The following is a 15,272-nucleotide window of genomic DNA, read 5'->3' as shown; positions in this document are numbered from 1 at the left end:
GCATCTTGATTCGGAACAAAATAGAGAATATTCATCGACGTCGCAAATGTTAATAAGCGCGGTTAATCGCAAATTGTTTCCAACTAAAATAGAAGTAAACCGTGCTTTGTGTCCTTCCTTTATCGGCTAATTACTTCGAATTGTCTTCATTCCGTCCGTGAAAAACTGCAAGGCCGCACCGATCGCGATGTATTCGCATTCAAGCGAACATTTCTGGTGATAGTGAGAGAACGGAGGAAGATGGCGACTTGTTTGAAAAGAACGTCAAAATTATTTGATCCTTCGTTGTGGAGAAGTCCTTCGCACGTAAATTTGAGAGATTTGTTGTGCCCAGTGTGCAGGGGAATCTTAATCGAACCAGTGACGCTCCCCTGCGAACATAACCTCTGTTTGCGCTGTTTAAATGGCACAGTCGAACACAACAACCTAAACTGTCCTCTTTGCAGAACTAGAGTTGGTTCCTGGCTCCGAACTGCTGGAAAGTCGAACACCTTGGTCAATTTAAGACTCTGGGAGATTATTAGAACGAAATTTCCTAAAGAGGTCGAGGGCAAAAAGAACGGTGACGAGAGGAACATCGACTTGGACTCAGGTGAGCGTCTTCATGGATAAATAAACATAACCTAGTCTTGTCTTAATCCTCCATTTCACTTTTCATGTTTTCGTTTTTTTCCCGGTCGACTGAGTGTATTTTAAGTACTTAAGATTAGAGATAACAGTTTTTTTATTTCGGTGTGTAAGTTGTTTGTTTTGGGATTTTAATTGGCGTAAATACATCTGTTTGTGTACTGTGTAGAGATTCAATCTCATATCCTACTAAAACGAGCTTCATGTTCCAATTTAACGAATCCGGAAATGGAAAGTTTGATTTATAAAGTATGTAAAGTGTAGTTGTTTATAGGCAATTTATGAAAATATGTTTGGGAGTAATTCCGAAATGTAGACCTTTCAGAAAAGAGAGTTTTTTTCGTTTGCTTTTTTCATTTTTAGTTTATGTCATTCCCTTATTATATTCTATAAGATTTCTGTAATTGTTGTTGGACAATTTTAAATTACTATTATTAAAAATGGTGCAATTTCAAAAGAAAATTTCTAATATGTGTGCAATTTTAATTGGGAAGTTTATAAACCTGAAAATAAAGTTAAAAATGAAAACATTTGGAACTGGCCAATTTCGAATTGAAAAGCTTATATTTTTAAACAAAGAACGTCTATTTCGGTAATTAATTAATTAAATATTCTTTCCAATGAAATGTAAATTCCCTTTAAAGTAATATTAACGAACTCTCTATGGTTATGGAATTTTCCGTAACTCTAAACCCTTTTCCAGCTCGTTCGGGGGTTTTGCTTAGGTGATTAATCAGATTTGTTATTGTTTTTAATAAATGAGTTTGTTTTTTTATAGTATTTATGCCGTAAAAATATAATATTAATATTTTATGATTAAAAAAAATTGTGCCCTGCATTTTATGAACACTTAAAAAAAAAACAATTTCTTAATAAATTTAACTAAATTAAAATTAAGAAATAATACGAATGCTTGTTGTTATTGAAATCCTTTAACTTAAAATATGTACTATATATAAAATGCTATTAAATTTTTATATTTTTCTTCATTATAAATTTGGTCCTTTAATTATTTTAAAATAAATTTCATACAACAGAAATTTTTTTAAATTAATCTTTTTATATATTTAGAAATTTCTACTTTATAAAATGAAGAATAAAATATGTTAAATAGCCTGTTTGCTTTTTAAGCTCCATTATTTTAAACGAATTTCGGAAATATTCTCATTTTAAATTTGGCCAGAATTATCATTGGACTTTTTACTTTTAATCGCCCCCTTTCAATGAGCAAACATTTTCTTGAAGGCATATTTTAATTTTATTTGAAAACGTGGCAACAATGTTAGCTTTTCCGTCATAACGTGAAAGTGCAACAGAAGTTTACATATAACAATAGAAATAAAAATAGCCAAACATTCCAGCTTCCAGATTCGCTTATTTGTACCGAAAAATCCAGCTATTTGGAACTAAATTTCAGTGCATGTCTTTTAATGGCCTTAAAAATGATCTATTTAAAATTGTTTTATTTATAAATTGATTTAAAACTGAAACAGTTATCCCACTCACCCTGAGTTTGATTTTTAGTTACCCTGACATAATTTATCATCAATAAGAATAAAAATATATTTTCTGAATTTCAAACAAATATTCAAGGAAAATTTAATATCTTTGTTTCTTTCTAAAAACATCAACGTACGTTTAAGTTTTCTAAAATTGTCTCATTTTCCTTTCAAATAATTCCTTAAAGCAATAACTCATTTGTTTTTTATTCGAAATTCTCTCTTTCTCACATATTAACCTTCGAGCTTTTTTCATATAGACTTATAATTTATAATTTAATTTTTTAGAGTGCACTTCCAGAAGTTAAAAAGAAATATACTCATTGAGAAAGTAGACTGATGATAGAAACTCTTTTCGAAATTTATCATCACGCATTGAATTAATCTTTCCAACAGGATACGCAGCGAGGACCAAAATACTCAGTGCTGCTGGTGAGATTCGAAAGGAGTATGAAGCTCAGCTTCATCTGGCAGAGGAGGAAAGACGCCGAAAAATTCAAGCAGAAGCAATTGCCAGTGAAGCCTTGATTCGGAAAATCCAAGCCGAGGAGCAGCAGCAGTTTGCCCAATTGGCCCAAGATGAATTGTTGGCTAAAACCTTGGCGAAGGAAGAAATCAGCAAGGTCGACCCGAAAATGAAGAGTTACGGTGAATCCTCCAAGATGTCCAATCGTCTTGTTGATAAATCAAAGACTGAACCTAGAGTATCGAACAATATGCAGAAAGTGAAAACGCAGAGTGTTTTCGATGGTGCTACGCCCATGGTCACAAAGTTCAAAACCTCCATCGACCCTCGGAAAACAAATATCGCTTTAATATCGAAAATCCGAGTAGAAAGCTATGCTTCTAGTATTAAATCCGCCGGACAGAATACATGCAAAGATTCTTCCCAGAAACTCGGTACTTTTAAGCCATTGCCAGTGCAGGATGCAGTCACGAGATTGTTTAAAAATCAAGTGACAAAGTTTGTTCAACCGAATAGTTCCGGTTTCACTCTGGAACCGAGTTGTTCGAATTCGAATGTTTATGGATTGCAGACAAAAGAGGAGTTGCATGTGCCGAATGATGTCTTGAGTTCGAAAAAGAAGAGCTTGGGAGTGGAAATCTGCATGAACACGGTTACTGACGATGCAAGAATTGGAAGCGCCGAAAGCGCCGAGAGTCATGATAGCATTAATCAAGAAATTCATCACTTTAAACCGATTAAAGCCATGCAACGAACGCCGTTGCGGACAACTCGAGGTAATTCATTCAGTATTGAATCCGACTCATTCGGAACTTTAATCTTTATAATTATTTATTTTGGAAAGTGGGTTAGGTTGTTTAAAACATTTCCTAAGAAACTACACTTACAGAAGTTTGTTGAAATTTATTCATTCGATCAGATTTTCTAGCACCCAAACAATATTTATGAATATTTTTCAAACAAAATTGGTTCCTTTGATAATATTCCGTTTAGGAGAGAAAAAATACATCTCGCAAAGTTCAAAAAGTATAAAATCTATTAAATTGAAAATTATATTGTAATCTGTATTACTTAGGGACCGTACTTTAATTACGTAACGGATTATATGTACGTAATTTTTAATTTCAAGAAATTTTTTGCTAGTTATTTCTAGTAGAATAAAGCAGAGGGGGGGGGGGAACTTAATTTAATAATTCTCGGTTTTTTTCTTTGACTAATTATGCATTTTCCTCGATCCTTAATATTCAAATATCTAACAAAATGCTTGAACTTTCAAAAAAGTGATTAAATTTTTAACAGAATAGTTTAATTTTTAACTTAAAAAAATAAATTCTTAACAAAAAATTGTCATAGATTACACTTTAATAAGAAAAATATCAAATAAAAAGAGGAATTTTTCACATTTAAAGATTTTACACTCATGAAAGGAATAATAGTTGATATAAATTGTTGAACGTTCAAGCCAAAAGACGATTCTTCTCTAAAAAAATTAGGTTTTCAAAAAAAAAAAAAAAAAAAAATGACTTCAGCGAAAAGTTAATTTTACGCGAAATTGATGCATTTTTACCCAACAAAAATGAAGTTTTAAAACAGAAAAATGATTCCTTTACAAAAAAAAGAAAGAATTTTCAACTAAAAAAGTTCGATCTTTAAAAAATTGAAACGTTACATTTTCTCTCAAATATAAATTTTTGAAGAAAAAATAAGATTCTACGAAACAATTGAAGTTTAAGTTCAAAAAGACGAATTTCTTTAACCAAAAAGGATGAATTTTTAACAAAATAGTTAAATTTTCTACCAAAATATAAATTTTTAACAAAAGGTACATTTTCTACGAAATAGTTCATTTTTCCACGAAACAGTAGAATTTTCAACCAAAAAGTATGACTTTAACAAAATTGTTTAATTCTCAACCTTAAAATATGACTTTTTACCCAAAAACATGAAATTTCTTTTAAAAAGGATGAATTTTTATTTAACAAAAAAAAAAGATTTTCATTTTCATCCAGAAAAGATTTCAGTTCACTTTTCAACACCAAAATATTAAATTTAAACAAAAAAAGGGTCTACGATATAGTAAAATTTTCGAACAAAACGGCATAATTTTCAACAAAAAAGTATGACTTACCACAAAAATTGTTGAGTTTTCAACCAAACAGTTGTATTTGTATTCAGGATGAAATTTCTTCTAAAAAAGACTAATCAAAAATAAAGACTATAAGCAAATAGTTAAATTTATATGCAGAGAAGATTCAAGTTCATTTCCAAGCAACAAAATAAGAATGGTCAACAATAAGTTAGTTCTCTGCTAAATTGTTGAATTTTTGATCAAGAAGTATGAGTTTTTAACAAGATTGTTAAATTTTCAACCAAAATGTTGCATTTTTGTCAACAAAAAAAAAAGAAAATTCTACTAAAACAGGCGAATTTTGAAATTGAAAAGATAAATTTTCATAAAAAAAATTGAATTGACTTTTCAAGACATAAATAGAAATTTCAACAAAAAGTAAATGTTCTAAGAAATAGTTAAATTTTCAACACAACAGTTGCATTTTTATCTGAGAAAGATGCAATCTCTCTACTAAAAAAGATGAACTTATAAATCAAAAAGACTAATTATTAGAAATTTTCATTAAAAAAAGATTTCAGTTGATTTATCAGCAACAAAATATGAATTTATACAAGAGGTTAATGTTCTACGAAAAGAGTTAAATTCTTAATCCACAAAGACGAATTTGTAATAAAACAGTTGAATTTGCAGCAAAAGAGGATGTCTTTTTAAGAAAATGGTTAAATTTCCAATCAAATAATACAATTTATAACTAAAAAGATAATCTTCAGGAGAAAGTTTTTGCGAATTTACAAAAATTACGTACATGAGTGATGGGCTCCTCATCTACCTTAAAAATCGTAACAAAGTGTCTTGTCCCCCCTCCCTGAGCTGTTACATAAGTATGGTCCCTCATAAGTGAAGTTAAAAATAAATTTGTTTATGTTCCAAGTGATAATAAGCAGATTATTTAATGTTGTGAAAAGTTTCCTTATATTTGAAACATCAATATCATATTTAAATTTCTTCTTGGACTCTATTGCTACAAATATTTTAAAAACGCGTGGCATAGCCCCATCTTACGGTATCCAAAATGTCTGAAAGTTTTTGCCCCTAAACATTTACACCACTATTAGGAATGGTGGTCTAGTATTTCGCCACCTGGTGCCGAAAACTGGAACTAGAAAGAGTAGGGACAATTTTAAATATGTATTTTAATTTTTGCATAAATGGGTTTTTACGATTGTTTTGTGAAGTCCAACATAATGATTAAACACTAAAAACAAATCATCATAAGGAATAAATCTTTTAAGACAGAATTTAAATTTTATAAACTGAAAAAAAACACCTTTTTCCCACAATTTTTTTTAATAAACTAACTTTTAGATCAGATATTTAAATGGTAAATATTTTATGTATAAATTAATAAAAAGTTACTATGAGTTCATATTTGCTTCAAAATAAGTCCATTTAAGTTTATAATCTGTTGAAAATCACAATAAATATAATAGTTGTTCGTTTTTTTGTGTGTAGAATTTCACGAATTTCAATGATTTAAGATTAAAATAAAATAATATTTTCCGGCTACAATTCTAAAAATTCGATCATTTAAAATTCACATGAATTAAAACTGTATTATTTCTAATTAAAACCGTTCCAAATTGAAAAATTTCAGACCAAAATTTTTTTAAATGGATAATTTTATTAGAAAGTTGTTGAAATTGTATCATGTCTATTTCAAAGCGTTTAAAATTGAACTATCTCATTTTAAGCTGAAGAATCGCGAATCTGAATTCGCAACAACTTTCTTCTAAAGATTATCCTTGTAGTTATAAGTTTTATTAGTTGGTTGAAAATTTAATAATTTTCTTAAAAATACATCCATTTTGGTTACAAATTGTTTGCAGTTCTTATTTTGGTCACTTGGTGTTAGAAACTGAACTGGAATCTTCTTTGGGAATTTTTCTTGAATAAAACTGTAACTTTCGTTTAAAATTCAAATCTTTTTTTTGTTTTGAAAGTTTGTCTTTTTTAATTAAAAATGCACATGCTTTGGGAAAAATTGTATCTCTGTTGGATACAAATTCAACTGTTTGTTTGAGAATTAAAAAATTTGGTTAAAAAGTCATAATTTTTGGTTGAAAATTCTACTGTATAAATATGATATTTAGGTGTTGAAAAAATAACTGAAATATTTTCTGGATAAAAATTCAACTATTTTTAAAAATTTGTTTATATTTTTAATTAATTAAAAATCCATCTGTTTTAAGAAAAATCTTATCTTTTTTGGATAAAAATATTGGGTAAAAATTGAACTACACTGTTAAATTTTTATTTCTTTCATTGAAATTTTCTTTTTATTTTATGTTCGTTGGTTGAAAATTTAACTGTTTAGTGGAATATACTGTTTTTTGAGTGTATAAAATTCTTATTTTTTAGTAAAAAAATAATTTTTCAATTTGAGATTTCATCTTTGTTGGGTAAAAATGCATCAGTTTCGAGGAAAATTAATTTTCTGTTATCATATTTAGAATTCTTTTCTGTTTGTATAAAGTCTTTTATTTTTTGTTTGAAATATGAAGTATGACATTTTTTCGTTGGGAATTTGTCTTTTTAGGTTGAATATTCAACTAGTGTGCGAATAATTTAATTATCTTGTCAAAAAACCGTTTTTCTTAATATAAAGGACTTTTTTTTTAACTGAAAGAATAAATTTGAAAATTTTAAATTTGTATGTGAAAGACTGTTTTATTCCGTTTATGAAATATTGTATGTTAAAAGTATTACAAGATTAAAATGCTAATTTTTGAGTATTAATGATTCAAGGGATCATTCACGAATTACGTAACGCGTTTTTCTTTTTTCCATATCGCTGTATCACTGTTCACTTCACGAAAATTATATTCTCATCTTTATTAAAAAAAGAGAAAAACGCGTTACGTGATTTGCGAATGATCCCTAAAATGAAAAATTATTCAAGGAAAAATCAGAGAATTTAACGAATGTTCTCGGTTTCGCATTTTTCCATAAGATTGTACCTATTCTTTCTAGTTCGGATTTTTGTCACCATGTGGCGTATCGCAGTTTAACCATTCCCTATGGGCACTATTTTTAATCTCTTAAATAAATCTGAGCCCTGAAATTGTAAAGGTTTTGTTTTTTAGACGGACGACAGATTGATCCAAAGGTGATCAGGGTCGTTCCTATTTTGAAAAAAGTCTCCAATGCTGTGCCAAAGCCACCTTCGCCCTCTCGCGTGAAAAGAAACCTGGGCTGTTCCTGGAGTGCCTTCAGGGGTAAGCTATACTTGTACTTTTTGCTTTGGTAATTCATTAGAAAGTAAAACTTCGGAAGCAATAATTTATATCTTTACAGGCAAAATACAAGATTCCCGAATGAGTAAAGTCACCCAGGTAGAGATTTCGGAACCAGAAAGTAAACCAGTCACCTCAACGCAAATCACAACCGCTACCTTAGTAAAGCCACAAGTTTCCGATAAACTGGACCAAGCACCTGATATGTCCTTCGATACGAACAAAAATTACGCGAAAAACATCAATAAAATTATAAACGGAACTAAGTTGAGCAAAAAGTTGAATCTGGAGAGCAATGAAGGTGTGGAAAAGGCGAAGAAATCATGGGAATCGTGCAATGAGCCGAAAAGCACCTGCGACAGTGATGATCCAGATGCCAATAATACAGACGGTGAGTCGGTCAACTCGGAAGCTTCGTCGAGCCGGACGCAAAAAGTCTATTCTGAAGAGTGTCCAGTGGAAAATATTGCCGAACGGATTAAAAAACGAAAAACCCATACGAAAATTCGCTACAACAATAACACCGAGGATTTCGTTCGTCGAAGTTCGCGAAAAAGAGCTACTGCCGTTCATTATGTCGCCGATGATTTTGAATCTTTCGACGAAAATTCAGAGGTAGAGGATGAGCCGCCGAAACGAAAACGCGTGAGGAAAACGGCGCCAAAGTTAGAAAAGGTGAAGCGAGTCGTCGAGATTTCTCCCTCAAAAATAATATCAGGTCCTCCAGAATTGACAATGGAGGCTCCGCAGAAAAAGCGAAGGGGAAGAAAGCCGAAACCTGTCGAAGTGCAATCGTCCTCCATCGAGAATGATAATTTCGAGACTGGAGAAAAAAGTACAAATGTGAGTGGTTGCGATGATGTGATTATCAGTGAGCAAAAGCGAATAGAAATGCAACTGCTTCAGGAGCAGAAGGATCGAGAATTGGCCGAAAGATTGCAGGCTCAATTTAACGAATGGGAGAGTATGGCAGGTCGAACGCGAAATTCGAGAAGGGTTTTCGAAAGTGGAAATGAGGGGGTTCTTGGCCTCGAGTTGGGAAGGCGAGGTCGAAGGAATGCCGATCCACAGAGTGGCAAACAAGCGAGTCAAACGAAAAGTGGTCGATGTCAACGGAGGCCTCAGCAAGGTGCCCTCAAGTAAGATACGTATCACTGCAATCTTTTTCTAAACAACAAACAACCCTCCAAGATGGATGTTCCTACAGACTTGTTACTGACGAGAGTTTATTTCCCAGTAGTCTATCGAAAATACTACATAGTCATCAAACTATCCCTGTACGAAGTACACCAGTGTATTATTTCTAGACCAGGGAGGGCCATTTCGAATTTTAGTGGAATTCAATAATGCTGTGCACACGAATCTTTGTAAATTATGTCACTTAGGTAGAAAATGGACTGTTTTAAATGAGAGAAGAATATGGCTATTTTCAACAAATCTTTATTCTTGATACGTAGGCGCCAATATTCGAAATATTTTCGGTACGAGTCTAGGGAGTTAATGTTCAAATGCGATTATGCTGTTCGAAATGATGAGAAAAGTTTATTTGTTGGATTCAAATGAGTTTCGAAATCAATCTTGAGAATGTAAGCTTAATTATTTGTTGTCGAGGTAATTAACATTTTGAGCAGCAGTGAATCGAAGGGCATATTTCATTCGTCGGACCTCTGTGTCTTTAGTGATGTAAACTTAGGTACCTAGGGGCTTATTGTAAGATTGAAAGAGGACTAACGGGCTCTTGCGTCAAACTTCATGGCCCTCCCTTACTGAATTGTAAAGATAAAATTTTCCGGAACATCTTGAGCTCGTTAATTACAATTTTTTATGCAGAGTGGAATCAAAAACACCTGACTAGTTACTGTGATTCGATTATCGTCATTGTTTGAGTGATTTTTCTAGTCATTTCCAGAATTTTTGTACAGTTACTTAAAAAGCGTGGCAATTTTAAATTTCGCGCAAAAATCCTGTCATAATTGGTGGGAAATTTGTATTTTTAAATAAACTTTTTTGAACTTTTGGAAATGACTATTCACCGAATATTTGATCGCATTTTTTTCGGCACAAAAGACTGATGCGTGCAGATTGCTGTGTCGCAATCAGTAGTCGCTAGTGGTGCGTATTAGGATTAAATATTGTGTATTGTGTTGTTCTTTGAAACTCAAGTCAATTTGTTCGGAACAAAGCTCGTTATTTCTGCCCTGTTAATATTTGCTTATTTTTATGCTAAGTTAATTTTTTTTTTTAGAAGCAGATCCTGGGTTAATGAATGGCTTTGACAAATTATTTTTTGTGCAGATCTCTAAAGCCTTTTACAATGTAGAGTTTGAGAAAAAAGTATATGCTGAAAAGTTAAACTGATTTGCCGTTTTAAAAAACAGCGAAGGGCTTGATTGTTTTTAGGAAATATTTAGAAAACAGGAAACCACTTGTGACTTTTCAAACACATATTTTTTTCGCCTATCTTATAATCCCTTTTCGTTTTCAAGAATACAGGGAATTTTAATCGTATTATTTCGAGAAAATTCGGCAGTAATCTTTATTTTTATTTATTTTTTGTTTGTTTGTTGAGAGAATATTAGTTAAAATCCAGGATGCTTATAAAATATGCATATGCAGGAACTTCTTGTTGCAATGAAAGAATAGTGAATGTCACGCGTCCATAGAATATTATTAACATTATTATAGAATTTCTTGGAAAACTCATGATCGTTATACATCTTTGCTGCCTGTAAAAGGAGATAAGTTTGATGGATTCATGAATTGTAAGAACCATCTAGTCTTGTCCACTTATAAGTTTTTTGAAATGAGTCTAATTGATAATAAGTTGGTAGTTTATTGAAATTTCGTTTAAAAAAAAAACGCCTGATAGAAGCGTTTAATAGAAACGAATTTCTCTTCTAAACTTTGAATGAATTTTCAGTTAGTTTGTTATTTCTAAAGGACTTTTACCTGATTTTTGAAGGGTGATTGTTTTTCCTAGTCGAGTAGAGTGATTTAATCTTTGAATGTTGCTGAGGCATCACATTGTCATAAAGACAATAAAACATGAAATTGATAGCGAATAATATTTTCGCAAAAATACTTTATTGTAAATAATCTATAGGTTTAAAGTTGTCGATATATATTATACATAATTTGACAAGGCAAGATGGTAACAGTGAAAAATGCAGTGATAAAGCCATAATTCGTTTTTCCGAGGTTTACTAAGTGGTCGCAATTTTCACAATTTTCATTATTCAGGTGTGATTTTTTCTTACGAGTCTTTCAATTTCTTTCTCGTAGTTAGAAACTAAATACTTGCAGCACAATGAGGTATAAGGAATGAGATAATTTTTTGTATAAAGAAATTTAAATTATAATTTTTTAAGAAGAATGTGAAAATATGAATATATGATTGTAAATTGAAATTTTTTGAGTCTGATAGAAAATTCTTTCATGCCCGTGTTAATTTAAGTAGTAAGTTTGTACAGCCAACAAAAATACATATTGTCGAGTAAGTATGTAATAAATAGTAATAATAATTGATTATTAGTTTTTAAACGACTTTGAAATAGTCTTAAATTTTAAGAAAGAGTGAAAAAACAGATGCGAGTAACAAAGAAACTCATTTATTGATTCTTAGGAATGCATGATTTTATACGCGCGTTATATGTAAATATAATATATAATAAAATAAATATATTATGCATACCCTGAACTATAAAAGGAAATTTGATAAAAAGTGCCTTTACCTAAATTTCAAGCAATGGTAGGTATTTTTTAATGTTAATAAATACTCATATTTAATAAATTATTTCATTATTAGAAGTGTTTTTATTTAGTTTTATAGTAATTTAATTCTTACAGGGTGATCGCTGAACTGGGAAACCGGGAATTCTTTGAGACTGAGAAAAACCGGGAAATGGCAGCCATTTATTGTTTGTCAGTATTTTAAAAGTTTTCCACTTTAAAAATGGTCCATTTTAGATGTTAGTTTTTAAGCGTACATTATAATTTAAAGAATTTTAAAAGGCAGTTTCAAAGACCTTAGCAATCGAAAATTAGAAGCTTTTAAAATTGAAGATTTTTGATAACAATTTTTTTTAGTTTATCAACTTTAAATATAAATTAATAATGATTTGAAAGATTGATTAACGATTTGTTTCAATTGTGAAGTCTTATTAATTAAGCATATGTAAACGCCCGATTGTAACTTTATACGCTATTTTCAATTTTAAAATAACTTAAAAATAATGTATTCATAATTAAAAGCTTTTATTAAATTTCAAATATTTCAGTCCAAAATATTCCATTTTTAAACCATTCAATTTTGAAAATTTTTAATTAACGAAAATTAACAATTATTTAATATTTGCAAATATCTGATTGTGTATTTAAAAGCAGTAATTATAATTAAATATTGAAAACTAAACTTTAAACCAGCATTTCGCTGTAAATTGCCCACTGCTAAATTTAAAACAAAATATAAATTTTGGCAGATTTCGAACAAATAATTTAGAAGACTTCTTACAATTTTGAAAGGCTTCAGAAGAGTAGAAAACATTTTCTAGGAAAATTGAAATTGATTTTTCATTTTGAAAAGTTAATTTTAAATGAACTTTGAAAAATGTTTTTAAAAGATTCACAACATTCTCTAAAATAAACGTGGAAGATTTTAAGGACATTTTTTTAATTTGGCAGAATTAAAACAAAATTTAGGAAAAATTCCAATCTTTTTAAAGGATGCTCAGAAGTTCTGAAAAAATTTCAAAAATAATTTAGAATTTCAAAAAATTTAAAGCAACATGTAGGTGTTTCATGATTTTGAAATGAAATTTCGAAGCATTTTAAGGATTTTAGAAATATTTAAAATAATTTAAGAAGTGTGCAGTTTATAAGAAATATAATCGTTACATTATTAATATTTGTAACTTAAAATTGCATTAAATGATGTAATTTAAAAAAATTTTAATTCATTGATTGATTCTTCAATTTATAACATTGGAAATGGTAACGTGGATTTATATTTTTGATACTGAATCTGAATTTTTGAACTATACTATATTTTTACGTGTAAATTATTGTGCATTTGAATACAAAATTATTTAATTAAAAAATGTTTAAAAGTTGAAAAATCAAGATTAACAATTTGATTGTTTTTATCTGTAGCTCCGTTTTTATTACTTTGTGTGGAAAATTTGTTAGCTTTCGAATTGTAATTTTAAAGTTGTATTATTTTGATGCTTAAATTATTTGTAGTAAATTATCAAAAGACCTTATCTTCATTTTTCCTGATATTAATCAATATCGTATCATTAACGGTCGAATATATTTTGTCGGTATCCAAAATATGCTACAAAGTAACAAAGTTTTCCGCTTGATCAAGTTGGCTAGATTCCAAATGGATGTCGGCCGATGCTTTGAAGTCTGAGCCCCAACGTGGTTTCAAAGATTTCGCGGCTTACATATTTTATGCTTATTCAAGCAAATATGAAAACAAAAAGTAGATTGGAAAGTGTTCGAAATTAAATTTAACTTTTTTATTTGTTTAAAAATGTATTACTTATTATGTTATGACGAAAGCATTATTTTGTATGTATTTCAGAGAACTTAGAAATGTGAACCTTTTCTGGTGTTTCTCGGGATTGTTCCTACTAGTTCAGTGTGACAAAAATAAGTGCCAAAAATAAATTTGACGTTTTGAATCATTTTGAATTAACCCTTTATAACACAAGTTGTTTACGTGATCATAACAACTCTACGTATTAATAAATTAAACAAAAAACTAATAAATTCATGAATTTATTAATAAACTAATCAATAAATCAACCAAACAATCAACTACTTAAGCGGGAAAATTTGATTGGATCGTAAACGACCCACTTGTATCACGGGGAAAAAAGTTTTTTCATGGTTTACTAAAAAAAAATCTTCAGTTTTTTCTTTAAATACCTTTGGGTTACAAAATCATCATTTTATTATTTATTCGTAAAAATAAGCATAAAAATTCGACTGGCAATATTGTATATTAATTTTTAATTGATAACCTTCATGATTCAACAATTTTAAATTGAAATCTTAAGAATAGATAATGGCATCAAATTCAAATACTATCAATATCAGCACAATTCTACTATTAAATCTCTCCAAATTGCAAAATCTGATATTGCCAGCCTTGGTAGTCAGTTTTTTATGTAATAATTTTAGATTTAAATATTCTAAATTTTTGGTTTCAATGACGAAGGAATCGCTCGTGGTTTATTAAATTAATAAGAAGACATGATTTTTCAGTTTAAAAGGTTTTAAATTTAACAATCACGAATCAGGCGACTCTAAAATAAATTTAAAATATTGGAAAATTAAGAAACTAATTTACCAAATTCACACATTAAGTATGCGGTGATTTTAGAACTAGGCATTGAAAAGTAAATTATTTCTTATTTGCAAAAGTTAAAAAAAATTGGACACATCAAACTCATTTTGCAAAATGAACAGAATTTCAAATTGAAAGGTTTAAGGTTGTGCAATTTCAAAAGTTAGAATCGTACGGTCGCCTACAGTGTGTCCCATATTTATAGGGCCACCCCATTTTTTAAGGATAATTTTTTTTCTATTGGAACAAACTGCACCAAATTTTTTGAGTTTTCCTAAAATATAGAGCTCGCAATTCCATTCGTTCATTTATTTGGGCCTTTTTTCGAAAAAATCGGTGTCCTAAATTATTAGGGCCACTAAAAAAAAAATTCGATTTTTCCGAAAGAATTCAATTTATTCTACAAAATACATACATATAAAAAGATTTTATTCACAAAATTAGTAATTAATAGTATTTCCGTCATTTTTGAATACCATTTTCATTCGCTTTACCATCGATTTATTCAGATTTTCGAGACTTTTCGCGGTGACGTTGTTCCATGCTGATTTGATCGCTTCCCTCAGCTCTGCGACCATTGTGTACTGCTTTCCGTTGTCATACACATCGCGTACCATCATGCCCCAAACATTTTCCATTGGGTTAAGGTCTGGAGAGATCGCTGGCCACGCCAATACGAGGATCTTTGACTTTGCCAACCAATCCTTCGTAGACTTGCTCGCATGTATGGCTGCGTTATCCTGCGTGAAAGTCAATTTTGTAGAGCGGAAACGTCCAAGGTAGGGCTTAAGATGTTCTTCTAGCACTGCCTGGTAATCTCCGCTTTTCATTTTATGAGAAATAAAAGCTAAGGCCATTTTTCCGAAACCGCTGTATGCCCCCCATACCATGACGGAACCGCCTCCAAAGTTTCGGGTTGAACAATAACGAGGCTCATGTCTCAGATCACGCCAATAATAACGCA

The 15,272-nt window shown here is 30.3% G+C and overlaps 1 protein-coding gene across 1 annotated transcript; it reads left to right on the top strand.

Moving 5' to 3' along the window:
• On the top strand, positions 1–11,652 carry LOC117168391 (E3 ubiquitin-protein ligase RNF169-like). Its single transcript, XM_033354015.1, has 4 exons — positions 1–592; positions 2,523–3,368; positions 7,807–7,938; positions 8,018–11,652. The coding sequence occupies exons 1-4, from the start codon at positions 241–243 to the stop codon at positions 9,097–9,099; spliced, it is 2,412 nt and encodes an 803-aa protein (XP_033209906.1). The 5' UTR covers positions 1–240; the 3' UTR covers positions 9,100–11,652.
• The last annotated feature ends 3,620 nt before the right edge of the window (positions 11,653–15,272 follow it).

The sequence above is a fragment of the Belonocnema kinseyi genome, chromosome 2 (genome assembly GCF_010883055.1).
Source record: "Belonocnema kinseyi isolate 2016_QV_RU_SX_M_011 chromosome 2, B_treatae_v1, whole genome shotgun sequence".
Classification (NCBI taxonomy): Eukaryota; Metazoa; Arthropoda; class Insecta; order Hymenoptera; family Cynipidae; genus Belonocnema; species Belonocnema kinseyi.
This window is presented reverse-complemented; position numbering and strand designations above follow the sequence as displayed.

Excerpts from the sequence above, each read along its gene's own strand:
- LOC117168391 (XM_033354015.1), top strand. The coding sequence starts at position 241 with ATGGCGACTTGTTTGAAAAGAACGTCAAAATTATTTGATCCTTCGTTG. Across the intron at positions 593-2,522 it reads GAACATCGACTTGGACTCAG|GATACGCAGCGAGGACCAAA; the intron begins GTGAGCGTCTTC and ends TCTTTCCAACAG. Across the intron at positions 3,369-7,806 it reads GCCGTTGCGGACAACTCGAG|ACGGACGACAGATTGATCCA; the intron begins GTAATTCATTCA and ends TTTGTTTTTTAG.